Here is a 23,365-nt window from a genome sequence, read left to right as displayed (position 1 = left end):
TTTATTTTAAACTGCAAAACCCTTACGCACCACTGCACTTTGTATACCAGGGTTGGCTGGCCTTCTCTAGTCACTCGTAGGCTCAGTCACTGGTATACTTTTATTTACAAAGCCATTTTGGGTTTACTACCTTTTTATTTGGGCATTTTTATTGTTCAGAAATGTGGTGGGTACTCTCTTCGTTCGCTGGACTTTATCCTGCTAACTGTTCCAAATGTCTGAACTGAATTTGGTAAAAGGGCTTTTATGTACTCTGCGCCATCGTCTTGGAACACCTTACAAATTACTTTTAAACTGGAAGAACTTCTCCCGATTTGGTGTTTTTAAATCACTGATGAAGGATTTTGACGCTGATTCCCTGACCTGTCAATATTTTTAATTTGCTGTTTTTGATTTTGTTATACTCTTGTGAATTCAATGGTTTTACTAGATTACTTGTAGTTTTTCATGTTGTTTGTCTGTAATTTTTGTAATGACTTGTTGCTGCCTGTCTTGGCCAGGATGCTCTTGAAAAAKAGATTTTAAATCTCAATGAGCCCTTCCTGGTTAAATAAAGGTTAAATAAATAAAAATAAAAATAAATACTGGACACAGAGACATAAAAATGGTATCCACAAGTTCATCGGACTCTGGGGAAAGTAGATAAAGRGCCTCATTATCAAACTCCCGAAGTATCCCTTTAAGCTGGTTGTTGCTGTCATTCTAGAATTGTCTAAATGGTTTGTCCAACCCTCTAACGGTCTCTATTTTCTCTGCCCCTCCCTCCTCTCTTTCTCTGCCTCTCTCACACACCATGTCTCTTTATCTCTTATCTCTCTCAGATGACCCAGCAGATATCGGGCATCGCCATGAGTGGTGGTGTGGCAGCGCCACCCGGCTTTGTTCCACCAGGTGCTCCCATGGGTGGGGGGGTGGGTCCTCCCTCGGGCCAGACCCTCAGTACCCAGCTGTGGAAGTGAGGGAGGGGAGGGGGGAGAATGGGAGAGGGAGGCAGAACAACCATGTCACCCCAAATCTCCTCCTTAACCCTCACTCACCAACTGCAAAACAGGAAACAACGCACATGGGGCAATCTATGGACTGCTCCACTGTTCTCCCTCCTCTCCGTTTATCATTCCTTTAGAGACCCCTCTCTCCCTCTGTGTGCTGAGGGTCAAAGGGCAAGGGGGCGGAGTCTCGGGTGAAAACAGACTGGCAGCTGTGTGTTCATCTTTTTACTTGGGACTTTTACTTTCTTCTTCTTTTGACCTTTTTTTCTTTTGTTAAAAAAAAAACATATTGGTGGAAGAGAAAAGCTGCTGGACCAATAATACAAGCGTCTAATAATAATAATATATCATTACCAAAACCGATAGTGAGTAAATAGATATTTAAATGGAGAGATATGGATAACATGTTGGTGACCACCCCACCCCCCCAATTAATATCATGTGTGTATATTATACTGTACTCCCCTCTGTGCATTCAGAGCTCCTGTAGCAAGACATTGTATGATCCAGTACTGTATTACTGTATGTGTGTGAGATATAGCCCCCCCCCCCCCCCCCAGTGAGGTTGTGTTTCTGCCATCTTACTGTGTGTTTTGTTGTGCAGGAACAAGAAGAAGCCCACAGATCTGTCTGATTGAACACTATAAAGCCAAGCCGTACTGGGCTGGCCTGGTTACGCATCCACCATAGTTGCTGGAAATGACAGTGAAAAGACTCTATTATCTGAGCCAGCACAGTATGGTTCGGGGTGGCAATTTAGTGTGAATCAGGCATTAGTTTGAGGCAAATAAACCTGGACTACAGTCGGTGGGGCAGGGAGCTTACATGAAATGGGAGGGGGAGGGGACCAGAATACGACGAAGAAAGAGATGATGCCAGTGGTGACATAAAGCTCCAGATGATTCAGGAAGTGTGTTGACATTGGGAGCCTAATGGAGCTGTCAGGGATTGGAACAGTTGGCTTAACATCACGTGTGCTTACTTCCTGGCCTCTATGATGACATAATCTCTGTCTAATCCTGCTTTATGTCAATTTATAGATTCTATAGTGGGGAAAGAAGGTGAAGAAATACTGCAGGGGGAAATAGGTGGTGCACTAGGAATCAACAAACAATAGATCAAACACAGACATTCCGTGTTTAGTGTAGTTCTAAATTGGAGATTCTATCCACATACAGGGTCCCTGCCATGTGATAACAAGAGAACACACACTCAAGAGAACACACACACTCTCTCACACACACACAAGATAATTCATACACACAGCATGTCCTCCAGGTTTATTTCTAGTGGTGTTTACATTTTCTGGTGCCTAGTACAGAGAGAAATGTTATTTCCGTGCATTAAACAGTGAATAGCCATGAACTATTGTGACCATTTTTGTCCAATGACTCTTTTATTGTGAAGTTGTTTTTTCTTTTATTTTTCCTGCTTTTACAAGAGGGTCATTTGGAATAAAAGTTGTACTCCTGGAGTTTGTYTCTGTGGTCCAGTGTGTCACAGACCCACAGACACTTGAGGACAAAGAAAACCAACCGGAATGTTAGCCGTGCGTAGCGGGTTGGCCGTCCGGTCGCCGCTGACCACAGAACATCGGAAGAGATTTTCTGTTCATTTCCCGACGATTGTGCATGTCGAATGGCCATCGTTAGTCGACACCCAGCAGGTGATCTACTAATCACGGCCCATGTTCTTGTTGGTGTGTCTTCACAGACATACACACACATTGTTCAGTTTCATACTCACTGATCTGGTACACACACAAACTCAGCAAAAAAAGAAACGTCCTCTCACTGTCAACTGCRTTTATTTTCAGCAAACTTAACATGTGTAAATATTTGTATGAACATAAGATTCAACAACTGAGACATWAACTGAACAAGTTCCACAGACATGTGACTAACAAAAATGGAATAATGTGTCCCTGAACAAAGGGGAGGTCAAAATCAAAGTAAGTCAGTATCTGGTTTGGCCACCAGCTGCATTAAGTACTGCAGTGCATCTCCTCATGGACTGCACCAGATTTGCCAGTTCTTGCTGTGAGATGTTACCCCACTCTTCCACCAAGGCACCTGCAAGTTCCCGGACATTTCTGGGGGGAATGGGCCAAGCCCTCACCCTCCGATTCAACAGGTCCCAGACGTACTCAATGGGCTTGAGATCCGGGCTCTTCGCTGGCCATGGCAGAACACTGACATTCCTGTCTTACAGGAAATCACCCACAGAACGAGCAGTATGGCTGGTGGCATTGTCATGCTGGAGGGTCATGTCAGGATGAGCCTGCAGGAAGGGTACCACATGAGGAGGAGGATGTCTTCCCTGTAATGCAAGTGTTGAGATTGCCTGCAGACAACAAGCTCAGTCCGATGATGCTGTGACCACCGCCCCAGACCATGACGGACCCTCCACCTCCAAATCGCTCCAGAGTACAGGCCTCGTGTAACGCTCATTCTTCGACGATAAACGCGAATCCGACCATCACCCCCGGTGAGACAAAATCGCGACTCGTCAGTGAAGAGCACTTTTTGCCAGTCCTGTCTGGTCCAGCGACGGTGGGTTTGTGCCCATAGGCGACATTGTTGCCGGTGATGTCTGGTGAGGACCTGCCTTACACAGGCCTACAAGTCCTCAGTCCAGCCCTCTCAGCCTATTGCGGACAGTCTGAGCATTGATGGAGGGATTGTGCGTTCCTGGTGTAACTCGGGCAGTTGTTGTTGCCATCCTATACCTGTCCCGCAGGTGTGATGTTCGGATGTACCGATCCTGTGCAGGTGTTGTTACATGTGGTCTGCCACTGCGAGGAAGATCAGCTGTCCGTCCTGTCTCCCTGTAGCGCTGTCTTAGGCGTCTCACAGTACGGACATTGCAATTTATTGCCCTGGCCACATCTGCAGTCCTCATGCCTCCTTGCAGCATGCCTAAGACACGTTCACGCAGATGAGCAGGGACCCTGGGCATCTTTCTTTTTGTGCTTTTCAGAGTCAGTAGAAAGGCCTCTTTAGTGTCCTAAGTTTTCATAACTGACCTTAATTGCCTACCGTCTGTAAGCTGTTAGCATCTTAACGACCATTCCACAGGTGCATGTTCATAAATTGTTTATGGTTCATTGAACAAGCATGGGAAACAGTGTTTAAACCCTTTACAATGAAGATCTGTTAAGTTATTTGGATTTTTACAAATTATCTTTGAAAGACAGGGTCCTGAAAAGGGGATGGTTTTTTGTTGTTGCTGAGTTTACATACACACATACATGTAGACAGACAGACAGACAGTCTTGTTTAGCCTGCATACTTCATAGGAAGTCACTTTTTATAAGGGACTGGGCCACATTGCAGTACGAGAGCAGAGTCCCCTGGGAAAGCAATGGTCACCCCAGTGCATTATGGTCCCCTTTGAGGTCCGGGATCTCATTGAGCCATTCACAACATTCAGGCAGCAGTTCCCATCCATGCAATTRGTCCAAAGTCCTGTCCATCATAGTGTAATCCATATCAAGGTTATGGTCAAGCAAGGTGATGTCAGTAGTGTAGTTCAAGAAATTACTGTCAGTCTGTCTGACCAATGAGCTTGCTTATTCCTCCTTGGTTATCCCACCCCTTAGACCTCGATAACCACACTGTCCTGTCGATGTCTGGGCTCGTTGCCCAGATTCACCTTCTCTGTACGAGTGTGCCACACCAACACCTGAGAGACAGGGAGAGCGGGAGAGCGGGTTAGTGTGTGTGTTCTCTGATGAGCACACACCAGATAGATGCATAACTTACACTATATCACTGAGCCAACTATGAAATGGAATGGTGCCTTTGTTAAAATATTCAAGAAAAAGCTTTTTGTGACAGAAAGGGAGGGAGTGGATCAGACCGAATAGACTGATAGTTCTACCTTTTACTGTAGTACATGGAAAGTGCCTCACTTCTATTTCCAACCCAGTAATTTGTGTTCACACACATACACAGTGATGGATGGTTGGTGTGCAGTGCCATCCGTTCCCGGCTCCACTCAGGTGGAACATGTCCTTTCCTGCACACGGGGCTGCTAATTGGGCCGTTTTGCATATCTAACGAGACAAATGCTGCAGCCAGCGAAGCAGGCATAGGTTTGCGTTCATTCTATTGTTCCTCTCCTAAATCCCTTCCCTCTTATTTCACCTCTTCCCTTCTCTCCATGTCGCTCTCATTCTCTCTCATAAAATTCTGCAATATTCTAGTCTGGTCTGTAGTGCCGATTTGAGGTAGAATCTAAGGTAGAACCCATCTGTAATAAAATGTGAACGGTTGAGGTAGAATCTAATTAAAACCCATCTGTAATAAAATGGGAGGGTGAGCTAGAATCTAGCTAGAACCCATCTGTAATAAAATGGGAGGTTGAGGTAGAATGTAATTTGAACCCATCTGTAATAAAATGGGATGAGGTTTGAGGTAATTCAGTTAACCCATCTGTAATAAAATGGAGAGGTTGAGGTAGAATCAGTTAGAAACCCATCTGTAATAAAATGGGAGTTGAGTAGAATGTAATTTGAACCCATCTGTATAAAAATGGAGAGAGTTTGAGGTAGAATCTAGTTAGAACCATCTGTAATAAATGGGAGGTTGAGGTAGAATGTAATGAACCCATCTGTATTAAAATGGGAGAGGTTGAGTAGAATCTAGTTAGACCCATCTGTAATAAAATGGGAGAGGTTGAGGTAGAATGTAATTTGAACCCATCTGTATTAAAATGGGAGAGGTTGAGGTAGAATCTAGTTAGAACCCATCTGTAATAAAATGGGAGAGGTTGAGGGAGATTTGGAGAGGTTAAAGGCAGTCCAATCTCTATTGGCACCGAAAGTGCTGAGTTGACAGAGTGTGCAGAGCACCCTGTGCCAGTGTGTCTAGTAGTTAAAAGACAGTCTGACTCCATGGCAGTACATCTCCTGTCTGCTCTCTCTCCTTCCAAATTGGATTCTCCTTTGTCTGTCTAAAATATTTTCATCTTTCTCTCTCCTACCTCATTTTCTTCCCTATCTCTGTCTATTTCTTTCTCTCTCTCTTCTCTCTCTTGTTCCATCTCTCCTTTAACCCTCCCTTCTTCCTTCTCATCTCTTGTCTCTACTCCAAGTTTTTAGCAGATTGAGCATTTGTTTCCAAGGATGAAGTTAGATACGTTTTGTATTTCCTCCCTAATGCTTAAAGGAGCCATCCGCAGTTGCTACATCTATTTGGACTTAAAAATTAATGACATCACATTGGGCAAAAACTGGCTGAATCAACGTTGTTTCCTCCTAATTTCAACCCCCAAAAATCTATGTGATGTTGTTGACTCAACGTGGAAAACTGATTGGATTTGCATAAAGTAATAACGTAACGGCATTTCGTCTTTTTTTAACCCAGCTTTTAACCTAAATCCAATGATATGGTGACATTTGTTGTTGATTCCACATTGAATTCACGTTAGTGGACAACTCAACCAAATGTAAATCAAAACTGGATTCTGAACTGAGGTCTGTGCCCAGTGGTTTTTATCCATTGATTCTTGAAGAATATAACTTAGAAATTCCTCCATGAGCTTAGTTTAACTGTCACACCCCATCATAACCCAGAATGTAAGCTTGTTTTACTCCAATGTTTGTAAACAAAGTACATATCGTCTCAAAAAATGGCTAAAACTATCAATTTTATATTATGCTGTGTTAGCTGTGTCTATGAATTTGAGAGTGGTTACATTTCTCCAGCCCTCTCCCTCGGCTTTTTACTGAAACAGGGGCGGGGGAAACACTTTGTTATTGTTTCAATTGAGAAAATCCCCTTTAAGGTTAGCATGTGGGGCAGGTAAGCTGACCCTAGATCTGTGCCTAAAGGCAACTTTTACCTGGGGTCTAGTTCAACGTTTGCTACGTTGCATGATGGTTTGTACAAAATGACACATTTCCCCAAAACGTAGCGCACCGTTCTGTCGTACTGCAGTGCTGGGTTGTTATTAGTGATGATGTCACGTACTGCTGGCGATATGACCGTGGTGGGTGATAATGGATGATGTCACATCCTGCTAATGGTATGTATTAATATCAGCCTGCAGCGGCCCCATTAAACTAATGGGCTGATAATGATGATGACTAACAGTGTCATGAGCTGTAAAGGAGAGGAGGGAGGTAGCCTAACTGATGAAGAGGGGACACACAGATGCTATATTAGGAGATGGCGCTTCATCACAACTAAAAAAAATCTCACTGTCATGCCAACTTGTTGTTTTGACCAATTAGCAAGGCTTTGGGGTCTGATATGGGGTTAGAGGTCAGGGATTAATGGGGTTTCCACAATGATGGGCTACTCACCCTAGTGCAGTTGTTGGCTTTGGGCTCCAGCTCCCCCACCTTGGTGATCTGTTTCAGGAAGTCAGACTCCTGCATGCCAGGCTGGGAACCCCTACGCTTGAACAACGCCCGTGGGCTCCCCAGGACCACTTGGAGGTTCACTGCAAAACCTGGAGAAAAGGAAGAGGAAGAGGTTCATATGCCTGGTCAGATGATTATGTCTCACACATCACATGTCAATCTTGGGATCAGTTCATTCCTTGCTTTAATCATCCTGGAAGTAACTACATACAGATCATTGATGACCTCGAACTATTGGAACTATGGTGCAACTGACCGGARATCAGATATATCTCAACTGTGCGGCAGAGTGTGTGCACGTGGGTGTGTGTGTGTTTGCTGTTCATGACTATGCATTGAGAATGCCACACAGTATCACAGGAAGATCCCACTACAGTATCTCATATTACTCTCCTTATCTCAGTTACAATATATGCGATACCACTGGGTATGGGGTGTGCTGATGGCTGCATGGAATAGCATATTACATTTACGCGCCTCTCCACGTTTCTAGCACACGGTTTTCTAGGCCATAACTCTACTCTCATGGGTATCCTTCTACTCCACTGAGAGATTGTGAGGTTGTGTGTGTGTGTGTGCCAGTGCGTGTTGCGTATTTCCTGCATTTTGAGTCAAAGAAGGTCACTGGTTTAACACGCACACATACACACAGTGTGTCTGAGTTGGGACTGACCCAATAGGAAGATCTCAGTGGAATATCAGGCATATTACTGAGCTGTGAGTGATACTGCAGTGAAAGCCCAGAAGCTGTACCCCAGGTATGATAGATAGGTATGAAAGCAATTATAAGATAGACATCTCTTAACCTGCAGCTAAGGTGGTATGAAGATTAGTGCATCTGTTAGCAATGCCTGTCTGTCAATGCCGTTTCTGTCTCAATAGTTTCATCCAGCTTCCTTTCCTGGCTTCTTTTCCTTGTCCTTTTCTTTATGGTTTTGTTTCTATGCATTGTATGTAGTGTACGTGTTAGAAATGATACAAAGAACTCCTTTTCATCTTATATTGCGCAAGTGAACAGCAAACCTGGTTTCTAAAACAAACGACAAATGCCTCTCCCCCATGTGACCTACTTGTTGTGTGTATGTACAGGAGGTTGGTGGCATCTTAATTGGGGAGGATGGGCTGGTGGTAATGACTGGAGTGGAATGGTAACAAACACATCAAGCACATGGTTTCCAGGTGTTTCATGCCATTCCATTTGCTCTGTTCCAGCCATTATTATGAGTCAGCCTCCACTGACTGACATGTACTGTATGTGTAACTGATAGATGCGTGCGCACACACACACACACACACACACACACACACACACACACACACACACACACACACACTACATGTTAATGTTTTTAAATGTATGTCAATTGTTAAGTTTTTTTAATCTGTAATGTATTTTTCGTAATGTGTCGGACCCCATTTTAGAATACTGTGACACAGCTGGTTACTTCCTGTTATATGAGTGAGGCTTATGACCATTGGTCAAGAAAAGGGTTAATATTAGCAATAGCATGACTCATTAAAGACTAAGTGTTAGCATGCGCCATCCCTCTTTTTTTTGTCCCACTGACTCGCTGTAGTGTAAACACTAAACACTTTCATGTTGCCCTCTCAAAATCCTCTTCAGGTGAGAGCTCCACTCCAAGACAATGACGGACAGGGCTTTGCATGTACGCGTGTTGGTGCATGTGTGTGGGATGAGATATACAGAACTGTGTGTGTGTGTGTGTGTGTGTGNTGTGTGTGTGTGTGTGTGTGTGTGTGTGTGTGTGTGTGTGTGTGTGTGTGTGTGTGTGTGTGTGTGTGCCTGCACCAGAAGAATACTAAACCATCTCCTCCTTCTCTGGCCCAATTGTGGCCCAGTAAATGAGATAGAGCAGCATTGGAACAGATTAATTGGCCAACTTGGCTGCTAACAATAGCCTCCAATACCACAATACAAGTTATTAAGGTAAAAGCTGCAATTTACACACTGCTCAACATTGCCCATTCTACATCAGATGAATAGTGATTAAAGGGTTTTTTTGTGGGCAAAAAAATGTGACTGCTAGTTTGGTGGTGAATATAATACAGTATATGTACACTACCGTTCAAAAGTTTGGGGTCATTTAGAMATTTTTGAAAGAAAAGCTAATTTTTTGTCCATTAAAATAGAATCCAATTGATCAGAAATACAGTGTAGACATTTTTATGGAATATCTACATAGGTGTACAGAGGCCCATTATCAGCAACCATTACTCCTGTGTTCCAATGGCACGTTGTGTTAGCTAATCCAAGTTTCTCATTTTTAAAGGTTAATTGATCATTAGAAAACCCTTTTGCAATTGTTAGCACAGCTGAAAACTGTTGTACTGATTAAACAAGCAATAAAACTGGCCTTCATTAGACTAGTTGATTATCTAGAGCATCAGCATTTGTGTGTTCGATTACAGGCACAAAATGGCCAGAAACTAAGTACTTCCTTCTGAAACTTGTCAGTCCATTCTTGTTCTGAGAAATGAAGGCTATTCCATGCGAGAAATTGCCAAGAAACTGAAGATCTCACACAATGCTGTGTACTACTCCCTTCACAGAACAGCGCAAACTGTCTCTAACCAGAATAGAAAGAGGAGTGGGAGACCCCGGTGCACAACTAAGCAAAATGACAAGTACATTAGAGTGTCTAGTTTGAGAAAGATGACTCACAAGTCCTCAACTGGCAGCTTCATTAAATTGTACCCACAAAACACCAGTGTCAATGTCAACAGTGAAGAGGCAACTCCGGGATGCTGGCCTTCTAGGCAGAGTTGCAAAGAAAAAGCCATATCTCAGGCCGGCCAATAAAAATAAAAGATTAAGATGTTCAAAAGAACACAGACACTGGACAGAGGAACTCTGCCTAGAAGGCCAGCATCCCGGGGTCGCCTCTTCACTGTTAACGTTGAGACTGGTGTTTTGCGGGTAGTATTTAATGAAGCTGCCAGTTGAGGACTTGTGAGGCGTCATTAGACACTCTAATGTACTTGTCCTCTTGCTCAGTTGTGCACCGGGGCCTCAGAAGAAAGTTATTTGTTTCTGGCCATTTTGAGCCTGTAATCGAACACACAAATGCTGATGCTCCAGATACTCAACTAGTCTAAAGAAAGCCAGTTTTATTGCTTGTTTAATCAGTACAACAGTTTTCAGCTGTGCTAACATAATTGCAAAAGGGTTTTCTAATTATCAATTAGCCTTTTAAAATGACAAACTCAGATTAGCTAACACAACGTGCCATTGGAACACAGGAGTGATGGTTGCTGATAATGGTGTACGCCTATGTAGATATTCCATAAAAATCTGCCGTTTCCAGCTACAATAGTAATTTACAACATGAACAATGTCTATACTGTATTTCTGATCAATTTGTTGTTATTTTAATGGACAAAAAATGTGCTTTTCTTTCAAAAACAAGGTCATTTCTAAGTGACCTCAAACTTTTGAACGGTAGTGTATTTATCAATGTGATTTATTGTCACATACACCAGATACGTGCAGTGAAATGTGTTGTTTTACAGGGTCAGTCATTGTAAATAACGGCTACTTCTCCGAGAGTTTTGAATTGTCAAGAGGAGTTAAACAAGGGTGTCCGCTGTCACCATATCTATTTGTTATGGCCATCGAAATGCTCGGTATTAAAATCAGATCCAATAACATTAGAGGATTAGAAACCCAAGGCTTAAAAACAAAGGTGTCCATGATTGACTCAAGTTTTATATTAAGTCCGCAAGCTAGATCCCTGCAATGTCTCATTGAAGATCTAGATCATTTTTCTGTACTCTCTGGACTAAAACCGAATGATGATAAGTGTACAATATTACGTATTGGATCCTTAAATACAACTTATACATTACCTTGCAATATACCTATAAAATGGGCTGGTGATGGTGAAGTAGATATACTTGGTATTCATATCACAAAAKATATAAATAAGCTCTCCACAATGAATTTCAATAGAAAACTTGTAAAAATAGACAAGATCCTGCAACCATGGAGAGGTAAATAGCTGTCTATTTATGGAATAATTGCCCTGATTAACTCCTTTGTCATATCTCAGTTTATTCACTTACTTATGGCACTGCCTACTCCTGATAATTCGTTTTTCAAATCATATATTTTGCTTATCTGGGACGATTAAACAGACAAAATAAAGCGTGCCTATCTATATAATGAATATAATTGGGTGGGTTGAGATGATTAAATATAAAAGCACTAAACCTCTCTCTAAAAGCTTCACTTATTCAAAAGTTTYACTTGAACCCTAAATGGTTCTCAAGTAGATTACTAAGAAAAGCTCATCCATTGTTTAAAAATTGCCTTTTTTCCTTTGTGCAGATTGCCATGTCTCATTTTTGAATAATTTAAAATGATACTTTTTTCAAAGTATCTCTCTTTTTCAAACAAGCATTGCAGAGCTGGCTACAATTTCAATTTCATCCCCCTGATAAGATAGAACAAATATTACGGCTGAACTCAAATGTGCTGGTTGATAAAATACCTGTATTTATGGGAAAGATGTTTGAAAGGGGTATTTTGTTCTTAAATTATATTGTTATTTGGAATAGTAGAGTTATGTCCTTGATGGAGTTATCAGAAATGTATGGGAAGGTCTGCTCAATCCAAGAGTACAACCAATTGATTACAGTATTACCCCAAAAATGGAGGAGGCAGGTAGCAGCAGGAGGAGGTAGGGAACTGGTCTGTCTGCCCAATATAAAGGATCAAAATTGGCTGAGGGTAATGAGGTAAGATAAGGGAGGTAAGGCAATAAATAGGCCATAGTGGTGAAATAATTACAATTTAGCAATTAAACACTGGAGTGATAGATGTGCAGAAGATGAATGTGCAAGTAGAGATAATGAGGTGCAAAGGAGCAAAAAATATATAATAATAACAGTATGGGGATGAGGTAGTTGGATGGGCTATTTACAGATGGGCTATGTACAGGTGCAGTGATCTGTGAGCTGCTCTGACAGCTGGTGCTTAAAGTTAGAGAGGGAGATATGAGTCTCCAGCGTCAGTGATTTTTGCAATTCGTTCCAGTCATTGGCAGCAGAGAACTGGAAGGAAAGGCGGCCGAAGGAGGAATTGGCTTTGGGGGTGACCAGTGAAATATACCTGCTGGAGCGCGTGCTACGGGTGAGTGCTGCTATGGTGACCAGTGAGCTGAGATAAGGCGGGGCTTTACCTAGCAAAGACTTATAGATGACCTGTAGCCAATGGGTTTGGTGACGAATATGAAGAGATGGCCAGGCAATGAGAGCATACAGGTCGCAGTGGTGGGGCTCTGGTGACAAAACGGATGGCACTGTGATAGACTGTATCCAATTTGCTGAGTAGAGTGTTGGAGGCTATTTTGTATATGACATCGCCGAAGTCAAGGGTAGGTCAGTTTTACGAGGGTATGTTCGACAGCATGAGTGAAGGATGCTTTGTTAAAAATAGGAAGCTGATTCTACATTTAATTTTGGATGGAGATGCTTAATGTGAGTCTGGAAGGAGAGTTTACAGAGGTGGATCAGAGGATCACCAGCAGCAAGAGCGACATCATCGATATATACAGAGAAAAGAGTCGGCCTGAAAATTGAACCCTGTAGCACCCCCATAGAGACTGCCAGAGATCCGGACAACAGGCCCTCCGATTTGACACACTGAACTCTGTCTGAGAAGTAGTTGGTGAACCAGGCGAGGCAGTCATTTGAGAAAGCAAGGCTGTTGAGTCTGCCGATAAGAATGTGGTGATTGACAGAGTCGAAAGCCTTGGCCAGGTCGATGAATACAGCTGCACAGTATTGTCTCTCATCGATGGCGGTTATGATATCATTTAGGACCTTGACCGTGGCTGAGGTGCACCCATGACCAGCTCGGAAACCAGATTGCATAGGTACGGTGGGTACGGTGGGATTCGAAATGGTCAGTGATCTGTTTGTTAACTTGGCTTTGGAAGACCTTGGAAAGGCAGGGTAGGATAAAAATAGGTCTGTAACAGTTTGGGACTAGAGTGTCACCATCTTTGAAGAGGGGGATGACCACGGCAGCTTTCCATTCTTTGGGAATCTCAGACGTTACAAAAGAGAGGTTGAACAGGCTAGTAATAGGGGTTGCAACAATTGCGGCGGATAATTTTAGAAAGCGAGGGTCCAGATTGTCTAGCTCGGCTGATTTGTAGGGGTCCAGATTTTGCAGCTCTTTCAGAACATCAGCTATCTGGATTTGGGTGAAGGAGAAATGGGGGAGGCTTGGGCAAGTTGCTGTGGGGGGTGCAGGGTGGTTGACCGGGGTAGGGGTAGCCAGGTGGAAAGCATGGCCAGCCGTAGAGAAATGCTTATTGAAATTCTCCATTATCGTGGATTTATCGGTGGTGACAGTGTTTCCTAGCCTCATTGAAGTGGGCAGCTGGGAGGAGGTGCTCTTATTCTCCATGGACTTTACAGTGTCCCAGAACTGTTTGGAGTTTGTGCCAAAGGATACAAATTTCTGTTTGAAAAAGCTAGCCTTTGCTTTCCTAACTGCCTGTGTATATTGGTTCCTAACTTCCTTGAAAAGTTGCATATCGCGGGGGCTGTTTGATGCTAATGCAGTATGCCACAGGATGTTTTTGTGCTGGTCAAGGGCAGTCAGGTCTGGAGTGAACCAAGGGCTATATCTGTTCCTGGTTCTACATTTTTTTGAATGGGGCATGCTTATTTAAGATGGTGAGGAAAGCACTTTTAAAGAATAACCAGACATCCTCTACTGACGGAATGAGGTCAATATCCTTCCAGGATACCCGGGCCAGGTCGATTAGCAAGGCCTGCTCGCTGAAGTGTTTTAGGGAGCATTTGACAGTGATGAGGGTTGGACATTTGACCGCAGACCCATTACGGATGCAGGCAATAAGGCAGTGATCGCTGAGATCTTGATTGAAGACAGCAGAGGTGTATTTGGAGGGCAGGCTGGTTAGGATGATATCTTTTAGGGTGCCCATGTTTACGAATTTGGGGTTGTACCTGGTAGGTTCATCGATAATTTGTGTGAGATTGAGGGCATCTAGCTTAGATTGTAGGACGGACGGGCTGTTAAGCATGTCCCAGTTTAGGTCACCTAACAGCATGAGCTCTGAAGATAGATGGGGGGAAATCAATTCACATATGGTGTCCAGAGCACAGCTGGGCGCAGAAGGTGGTCTATAGCAAGCAGCAACGGTGAGAGACTTGTTTCTGGAAAGGTGGATTTTTAAAATTTGAAGCTCAAATTGTTTGGGACAGACCTGGATAGTAAGACAGAACTCTACAGGCTATCTCTGCAGTAGATTGCAACTCCGCCCCCTTTGCAGTTCTATTTTGTCAGAACATTTTATAGTTAGGGATGGAAATTTCTGGGTGTTTGGTGGCCTTCCTAAGCTAGGATTCAGACATGGCTAGGACATCTGGGTTGGCAGAGTGTGCTAAAGCAGTGAATAAAACAAACTTAGGGAGGAGGCTTCTAATATTAACATGCATGAAACCAAGGCTTTTACGATTACAGAAGTCAACAAATTAGAGCGCCTGGGGAATGGGAGTGGAGCTAGGAACTGCAGGGCATGGATTAACCTCTACATCACCAGAGGAACAGAGGAGGAGTAGGATAAGGGTACGGCTAAAGGCTATAAGAACTGGTCATCTAGTACGTCCGGAACAGAGAGTAAAAGGAGCAGGTTTCTGGGCACGGTAGAATAGATTCAAGGCATAATGTACAGTAGGCTGTGAAAACCTAGGCATTAAGTTTTTTTATTTTACCTTTATTTAACTAGGCAAGTCAGTTAAGAACAAATTCTTATTTTCAATGACGGCCTAGGAACAGTGGGTTAACATCCTTGTTCAGGGGCAGAACAACAGACTTTTACCTTGTCAGCTCAGGGATTTCATCTTGCAACCTTTCGGTTACTAGTCCAACACTCTAATCACTAGGCTACCACCGGCATTGAATGACAATGAGAGAGGTATTGTCTCTCTATAGACACCATTTAAACCAGGTGAGGTCACCGCATGTGTGGGAGGTGGAACAAAAGGGTTAGCTAAGGCATATTGAGCAGGGCTGGAGGCTCTACAGTGAAATAAGACAATATTCACTAACCAAAACAGCAATGGACAAGGCATATTGACATTAGCGAGAGGCATGCATAGCCGAGTGATCATGGGGTCTAGTGAGTAGCTTGGCGGGCTGCAGACACGGCGATTCAGACAGCTAGCGAGCCGGGTCTAGCAGATGGGCATTCAGGGGACATCGCGACGGAGGAGCCTGTTGAAAATCCCCTCGGGCGGATTACGTCGGTAGTCCAGTCGTGATGGATCGGCGGGGCTCCGTATCGGCAGTAAAAGGGGTCCAGGCCAATTGGAAAAAATAGGTATTGCAGCCCAAGGAATGGCTGATGGACCTCTCCAGCTAGCCGGGAGATGGGCCTAGCATAGGCTAGCTCCAGGCTAATTGGTGCTTGCTTTGGGACAGAGACGTTAGCCAGGAGTAACCACTCGGATAGCAGCTAGCTAGCTGCGATGATCCAGGTGAAAAGGTTCAGAGCTTGCGGTAGGAATCCGGAGATATGGAGAAAAGAAGTCCGATACGCTCTGGATTAAATCGCGCTGTGCAAACTGGCAGGAGTTGTCCAGGCTAAAGGTTAGCTGATGACCGCTAGCAGTGGCTAGCTGACTACTAGCTAGTAGCTAGTTAGCTGGCTAGCCTTTGTTGGGGGTTTCGGTTCTAACGTAAAGAAAATAGCAGATCCATACCACATTAGGTGAGGCGGGTTGCATGAGAGTATGTTGAAGTTGAAATATTTGTAAAAAATATGCGAAGAAAAATATATATATACACGGCAAGACACGACAAGAAAAAAAACGCCTGACTGCTCTGCCATCTTGGAATTTATCTACGCCATCTTGGAACTCTGCCATACAGATTGCAAAATAGTTGGGAAGAGATCTTTGATGTACCAATTCCATGGTACAGGGTGTATGAGTTGATATATAAAACAACGCAAGATTCAAGACTTCGTGCTTTTCAGCTAAAATTATTATATAGAATTCTTGCCACCAACAAAATGTTGAATATTTGGGGCATAAAATCATCGAAGCTCTGCAGATTTTGTTGTGAGTATACAGAATCAATAGACCATTTATTTTGGTATTGCCCTCAGGTAGCCTGTTTCTGGTCAGGTTCAGGAATGGCTGAAAATTCATAAAGGTTATCTAAAATTGACCCAACAAATAGTACTGTTAGGAGATCTGGAGAGACTGGGTCAGTCAATTACTAATACACTAATACTCTTAGTAAAAGTATTCATCTTCAACTCGCAATCTGTGGATTCTATTCAATTAGATAGATTGAAATTGTACGTTAAACATAACCGCAGAGTTGAAAGATATACACTACTGTTCAAAAGTTTGGGGTCACACATTGCTAATGTTGTAAATGACTATTGAAGCTGGAAACGGTTGATTTTGAATGGAATATCTACATAGGCGTTCAGAGACCCATTATCAGCAACCATCACTCCTGTGTTCCAATGGCACATTGTGTTAGCTAATCCAAGTTTATCATTTTAAATGACTAATTAATCATTAGAAAACCCTTTTGCAATAATGGTTGCACAGCTGAAAACCATTGTCCTGATTAAAGAAGCAATAAAACTGGCTTTCTTTAGACTAGTTGAGTATCTGGAGCATCAGCATGTGTGGGTTTGATTACAGGCTCAAAATGGCCAGAAACAAAGTACTTTCTTCTGAAACTCGTCAGTCTATTCTTGTTCTGAGAAATGAAGACTTCCATGCGAGAAATTGCCAAGAAACTGAAGATCTCGTACAACGCTGTGTACTACTCCCTTCGCAAACTGGCTCTAACCAGAATAGAAAGAGGAGTGGGAGGCCCTGGTGCACAACTGAGCAAGAGGACAAGTACATTAGAGTGTCTAGTTTGAGAAACAGACGCCTCACAAGTCCTCAACTGGCAGCTTCATTAAATAGTACTCGCAAAACACCAGTGTCAACGTCAACAGTGAAGAGGCGACGCCGGGATGCTGGCCTTCTAGGCAGAGCACAGACACTGGACAAAGGAACTAGAAGGTCAGCATCCCGGAGTCGCCTCTTCACTGTTGACGTTGAGAAGTGATGGTTGTTGATAATGGGCCTCTGTACGCCTATGTAAATATTCCATAAAAATCTGCCGTTTTCAGCTACAATAGTCATTTACAACATTAACAATGTCTACATTGTATTTCTGATCAATTTGTTGTTATTTTAATGGAGTGAAATGCAGTGAAATTTATTTTTTTATAGGGTCAGTCATAGTAGTACGGCACCCCTGGAGCAAATTGGGGTTAAGTGCCTTGCTCATGGGCACATCAACAGATTTTGCTCARGTATTCAAACCAGCGACATTTCGGTTACTGGCCCAACTTTGTAACCGATAGGCTACCTCTTGCCATTTAGCAGGCGCTTTTGTCCAAAGCGACAATGACCCATGAATTTGACCCATGAACCTTAGCATTGCAAGAGCCATGCTCTACCAACTGAATCACACAGAAAGATAAGAACGTCTAGGGGAGATAGGAAGAATAGAGGAAAGCACAGGAGAAAAGGAAAAAGGTTGATAAGGGGAGACGTAGAACAGGAGAGGAGGAGAGGAGTGGGGGAGATGAGGATAGTAGACTCTTCTGTTACAATGTCTTAATTGTCTGTGTTTGTGTGTGTTTGCAAGCACAGAGTATGGGTAAAACGTGTGTCTATGTGTATCGGATGTCTGGCTTTGTCCCTTTATTTGCACGCTTGAGTGTTAGTGTGTGGTTAGTGGAACCATTAATGCAGGAGGGACCACTAGATGGGTTTGTTATGGACAGAGCAGAGCAGAGCAGAGAAAGAGGGACAGAGAGAGGAGAAAGAGAGGGAGAGAGAGAAGGCTGAAGTGGTGAGCAGCATCCCACTTTACTTTTAGATGTGCTTACAGCTGAGAAGCACCGTTCCCTGACGCACCCTTTTAGAGAGAGACCGAGAACAGTCGCCCACTCCTCACCGCAAACACAAGAGCCCATAAATAGTGTGAAGCAGTTTACAACACCATGTTGGGCTGCATTCCAGATTTTAAAAAACACTGGGTTCTGTTCCTCTGCCCTAGATGATTAGATGTGCTCTTACCTGCCATGTCGATGGCGAAGGGGCGGTCGGGCCTCCAGCCAGTGTACCAGCCCACCACTTTGCCCTTCTCCACTATGGGGCGCTCGTACCTCCGCCCACTGACCAGCCCCACCGGCCACACTGACACACCCCGCGTCGAACGCATCTAGAGAAACAGAGAGGGAGAGAGAGTTAGACACACAAACACACAGGCCCATAGGCCACACAGACAGGCACTTTGATCCGAAAACAGTAGAGGTCAAAGCAATAGGATTCTTGGTGTGAATTAGCTCCAGGCCTTTCCAGCTCGTTCATATCAGTGTAGATAGAGGATAGCAGACAAGGAGGCAGTTTTAGACTTTTGAGATGAACCGTCTGTGTCCATATGTAGAACCGCCGCCCACCACAAATCAAGGTGTGAAGTAGATCAACAACCACATTTATTTGGTGGCAAACGTCGGATGAAATATCTGAAGAAATCTGATAAGGTAGAAATCAGCATGGCTAGACTCCTTGCTTCACTGGATCCTACACTAAATGAAATAGCAGAGTAGAATGGGGCCCGGGTACATTTTCACCGTGAATTAATTAGACAGCCGGCAGCAGGGTAGAGCCAGACTGTTTGTGTGTAAGTGTGTAAATTGCGTTTAGCCTTGGAGTGTGGAACACATGTGAGTGTGTGTGTGTGTGTGGTGTGTGTGTGTATATAGTTACTATGTGTGTGTGTATATATGCTTGCTTGTGTGTGTGCATGCATTCATTTGTTTGTTTGTTGGTGTGTGTGTAACATTTCATAMATCATTTCCAGTATAGATTTCCATTCTAGTGTTATTCTCCTTTCAGAACCTCAAACCACCTGAAGGAAGTCACTCATGGCGCAAAACATACAAGACAGTATTGGGGATTACAGAGCGACGATGTCGCCGTGTGATTCTTCACACAAACGGTCAAGGCAGGGCCTAGATCTTTCATGTCTCCTCTCTACCTCCCAGCTTTCAACGGAGTGATGGGAAGGCTCTCTCTCCCTTTCTCTCTCCCTCTCCCCCTTTACTCATGCACACAGCTTAGATGTCTTCTCTTCAAATGCTGTACCCCTTGAGCATGTGCGAGGCTAAAACCCTTCCCCACCTTTCTGTTTCCTGCAGGTTTTTTTTTTTCAAAGGCTAGTGGCCGAGTCTATCAAAACGGAGATGAAAAGTGTTTACTGTTCCCGTGTGTAATCTTCATGTTAGCCTTATGGTACAGCATCGTTTCCAGCCTTAATGGTCTTTGATGGGGTTTTAACCTGAGTAGCCTGATGAAGACAGTTGTGGAGGAATCAAATAGTTGACACTGGGTAGTAGTCGACATTCATTTGGTTCTAATTATGTTTCGTCCAGATCCTGACCCTTGTTAGGATATGCATAATTCCTCAAATGAATGGAGACTTAGGGATGGAGCAGTTGTTTAAAAGACATCGTTAAAAATTCTTCCAACGTATTCTTAATTACAAAGTACCCCCATAGTACCCATATAGTCCTACCCACTACCCACTACCCACTACCCACTACCCACTAGACACTACCCACTAGACACTAGACACTACCCACTAGACACTCCAAGATTGGAGATGATTGCTATCCAATCACACACAGATCAGTGATTAAAAAAAGGAAGGGAGGTAAGAAGAACGAATGTTCAATTGGACCAGGGCCTCAGAGAAAAAGCAAAGGCAGAACTGGGAACTGTAAAGATTGATTAAAAGCTCCAGCCTCTGCAGGCATGGACCCAGACTGTCAAAACCAACATCAACCGTATAATACCTGTGCTAGAGAAATAGTCAATACCCTTCAGAAAGAATCCACTCTGCAGAGAATTCAAGCTCTAAAAATAGACCAAAAAAGAATTGCTTTGTGACCTATAACCTCTACTGGCTCTATGCTGGCGTTTTGGGACATCGAGGAAACCAGATCCCATTATTGACATACATTGGATTTTGACACAGTAGATGGGTTCCTGTTCTCTATCTGAAATGGAGGTATACTTTCCACATAGTGGCATTGTCTGACTGAGTGGTAAGGAAAAAGGTCATACCTTAAAGGATAATCAAATCAAATCCCATTTTATTGGTCATATACACATATTTAGCAGATGTTATTGCAGGTGTAGCGAAATACTTGTGTTCCTAGCTCCAACAGTGCAGTGGTATCTAACAATTCACAACAATACACACAAATCTAAAAGTAAAATAATGGAATTAAGAAATATATAAATATTAGGACAAGCAATGTTGGAGTAGCATTGACTAGAATACAGTAAAATACAGTATGTAAACATTATTAAAGTGTCCAGTGTTCCATTATTAAAGTGGCCAGTGATTCAATGTCTATGTACATAGGGCAGCAGCCTCCAATGTGCAGGGTTCAGTAACCAGGTGGTAGCCAGCTAGTGACAGTGACTAAGTTCAGGGCAGGGTACTGGGTGGAGGCCGGATAGTGATGGCTATTTAACAGTCTGATGGCCTTGAGATAGAAGCTCTTTTTCATTATCTAGGTCCCAGCTTTGATGCACCTGTACTGACCTCGCCTTCTGGATAGTAGCAGGGTGAACAGGCAGTGGCACGGGGGGTTGATGTCTTTGATGATCTTTTTGGCCTTCCTGTGACATCGGGTGCTGTAGGTGTCCTGGAAGGCAGGCAGTGTGTCCCCGGTGATACGTTGGGCAGACCGCACCACCGTCTGGAGAGCCCTGCGGTTGCGGGCGGTGCAGTTGCTGTACCAGGCATTGATACAGACCGACAGGATGCTCTCAATGGTGCATCTGTAAAACTTTGTGAGGGTCTTAGGGGCAAATACTAATTTATTCAGCCTCTTGAGGTTGAAGAGGCGCTGTTGCGCCTTCTCTACCAAATGGTCCACCCACACTGTGTGGGTGGACCATTTCAGATTGTCAGTGATGTGTACGCTGAGGAACTTTTCACCTTCTCCACTGCGGTCCCATCGATGTGGATGGTGGCGTGCTCCCTCTACTGTCTCCTGAAGTCTACGATCAGCTCCTTAGTTTTGTTGACATTGAGGGGAGAGGTTATTTTCCTGGCACCACTCTGCCAGGGCCCTCACCTCCTTCCTGTAGGCTGTCTCGTCATTTTTGGTAATCAGGCCTACTACTGTTGTGTCGTCTGCAAACTTTATGATTGAGTGAGTAAGGAGGTGGCTGATCACACACCYTTGTGGGGCCCCTGTGTTGAGGGTCAGCATAGTGGAGGTGTTGTTTCCTACCTTCACCACCTGGCGGCGGCCCATCAGGAAGTCCAGGACCCAGTTGCACAGGGCGGGGTTCAGACCCAGGGCCCGAGCTTAATGATGAGCTTGGAGGGTACTATGGTGTTGAAGGCTGAGCTGTAGTCAATGAACAGCATTCTTACATAGGTATTCCTCTTGTCCAGATGGGAAAGGGCAGTGTAATGTCAATTACATCGTCTGTGGATTTCGGAGTGAACTTTTGACAAGGGGAATAGGAGAATACCTCAGGTTACCATTTAAGATGTCATCTATCTAATTTTGAGCCACTGTCATCTATCTAATATTGAGTTGCAACATAGTCAGTGAATGTCTAGGCTGCTTTTGTTTACTCCATATTAACGGAGGTGATATGTAAATTGTATGCATATACAATGGGATTTTTAATGACACAGTATAAATCCATTATAAATGTGTTCCTCTCCCAGAGAATAAGCTGTCATTTAATTGTGTGCTCATACACTCTTTCCTTGGTGCGATTTTAATCAATCCTTCTCCATGTGTCATTAATATGCATAGCGGGGGCTATGAAAGAGAGAGAGGGAGAAAAAAAATGATGAATTAAATTAGAGGAGAGAAAATGAGGAGGTTATGAAATGGTGATGCAATGATACATGGTGTGTGCGCGGGTTGGTGTAAGGCGTTGGGGGTGAGTTTGCTGTGTCTGAAAGAATGATGAAGTGTGTGCGTGTGTGCGTGTGTGGGTGTGTGTTTGTGCTCTAAGGGCATCGTTTCTGTCTCCATCCTTCTAAGCAGCTGGGTGTGGGGCGGGGGGTGGGTTCAGGGTTGGAGGGTAGACAATGCCAGCATTTTGACAGACTCACGACTCACACTGCTCCTGAGGGTGGAGAAATAAATGAGGAGAGGGAGGAATAGAGGAAGGGAGAGAAAGAGGGAGAGGGTAGTACATGAGAGGATGTGAGAGAAGAGAGAAGAGGGCACACGGAAAGAGAGAAGAGAGAAGAGGACACAGGGAAAGAGAGAAGAGTGGGAGAGGATGGAAAAGGAAAGCAGGGAGGAGATGAGAGAGGAACGGATCCAGAAATAAGGAAAAGAGAGAAGGAGAGTGGAGAGGAGACAGCGCGGGAGAATAGAAGGGGTGTGCCAGTGCAGTAATGAGTAACCAGAGCTAGTGTAAAATCAAGTGTCTGTTCTCACGCCCTGTTCTACGCTCTTCACCTCTCTCACACCTCCTCCATCTTTCTCACCACCCTCTCTTCTTCACTACACTACCTTTTCTCTTTCCTTCCCCTTCCTTCTCCCCCTCCTCCTCTCCACCACCTACTCAGACACAGCCAATTTCTATCTGTGGGATTCTCTCCTTTCTGCTTCAGTTCCCAGACAGAGAAAAAACCCTCTAGTATGTAATTATGATAATTGCTCACATGGGTTTGATGGAATTGGATTTCAGATTTTGCTCTTCCTCTCTTTCTTGCGGTTCCTTTGTTCCCTTTCTAGGGGCCTATTGAACACTATGAAACCATGGCCATTGATTGAATTTGTCCTGGCAATGTGTCAGTGTAGTTCAAGTCCAAGTATGTAGACCAATCCTTAAGTATGTAGACCTATCCTTAAGTATGTAGACCTAT

General features: G+C 43.8%; 2 protein-coding genes across 2 annotated transcripts in view; one reads left to right on the top strand and one right to left on the bottom strand.

Annotated features, from left to right (window-relative positions):
• The window catches only part of LOC111951860 (stromal membrane-associated protein 1), a 56,553-nt gene extending 54,090 nt beyond the window's left edge, over positions 1 to 2,463 (top strand). Inside the window, exon 12 of the mRNA XM_023970146.2 lies at positions 822 to 2,463. Within this exon, the coding sequence (XP_023825914.2) occupies positions 822 to 959 (138 nt within the window). The 3' untranslated portion in view covers positions 960 to 2,463. The remainder of the gene's footprint in view (positions 1 to 821) is intronic.
• A 2,022-nt stretch (positions 2,464 to 4,485) lies between these two features.
• Positions 4,486 to 23,365, bottom strand: part of LOC111951667 (galactosylgalactosylxylosylprotein 3-beta-glucuronosyltransferase 2-like) — a 42,576-nt gene continuing 23,696 nt past the window's right edge. The window contains exons 2-4 of the mRNA XM_023969880.2: positions 18,520 to 18,664; positions 7,300 to 7,448; positions 4,486 to 4,673 (exon numbers count right to left, since the gene is read on the bottom strand). Of these exons, the coding sequence (XP_023825648.1) occupies positions 4,587 to 4,673; positions 7,300 to 7,448; positions 18,520 to 18,664 (381 nt within the window). The 3' untranslated portion in view covers positions 4,486 to 4,586. The remainder of the gene's footprint in view (positions 4,674 to 7,299; positions 7,449 to 18,519; positions 18,665 to 23,365) is intronic.

The sequence above is a fragment of the Salvelinus sp. IW2-2015 genome, linkage group LG25, assembly GCF_002910315.2.
Source record: "Salvelinus sp. IW2-2015 linkage group LG25, ASM291031v2, whole genome shotgun sequence".
NCBI classification, from domain to species: Eukaryota; Metazoa; Chordata; class Actinopteri; order Salmoniformes; family Salmonidae; genus Salvelinus; species Salvelinus sp. IW2-2015.
This window is presented reverse-complemented; position numbering and strand designations above follow the sequence as displayed.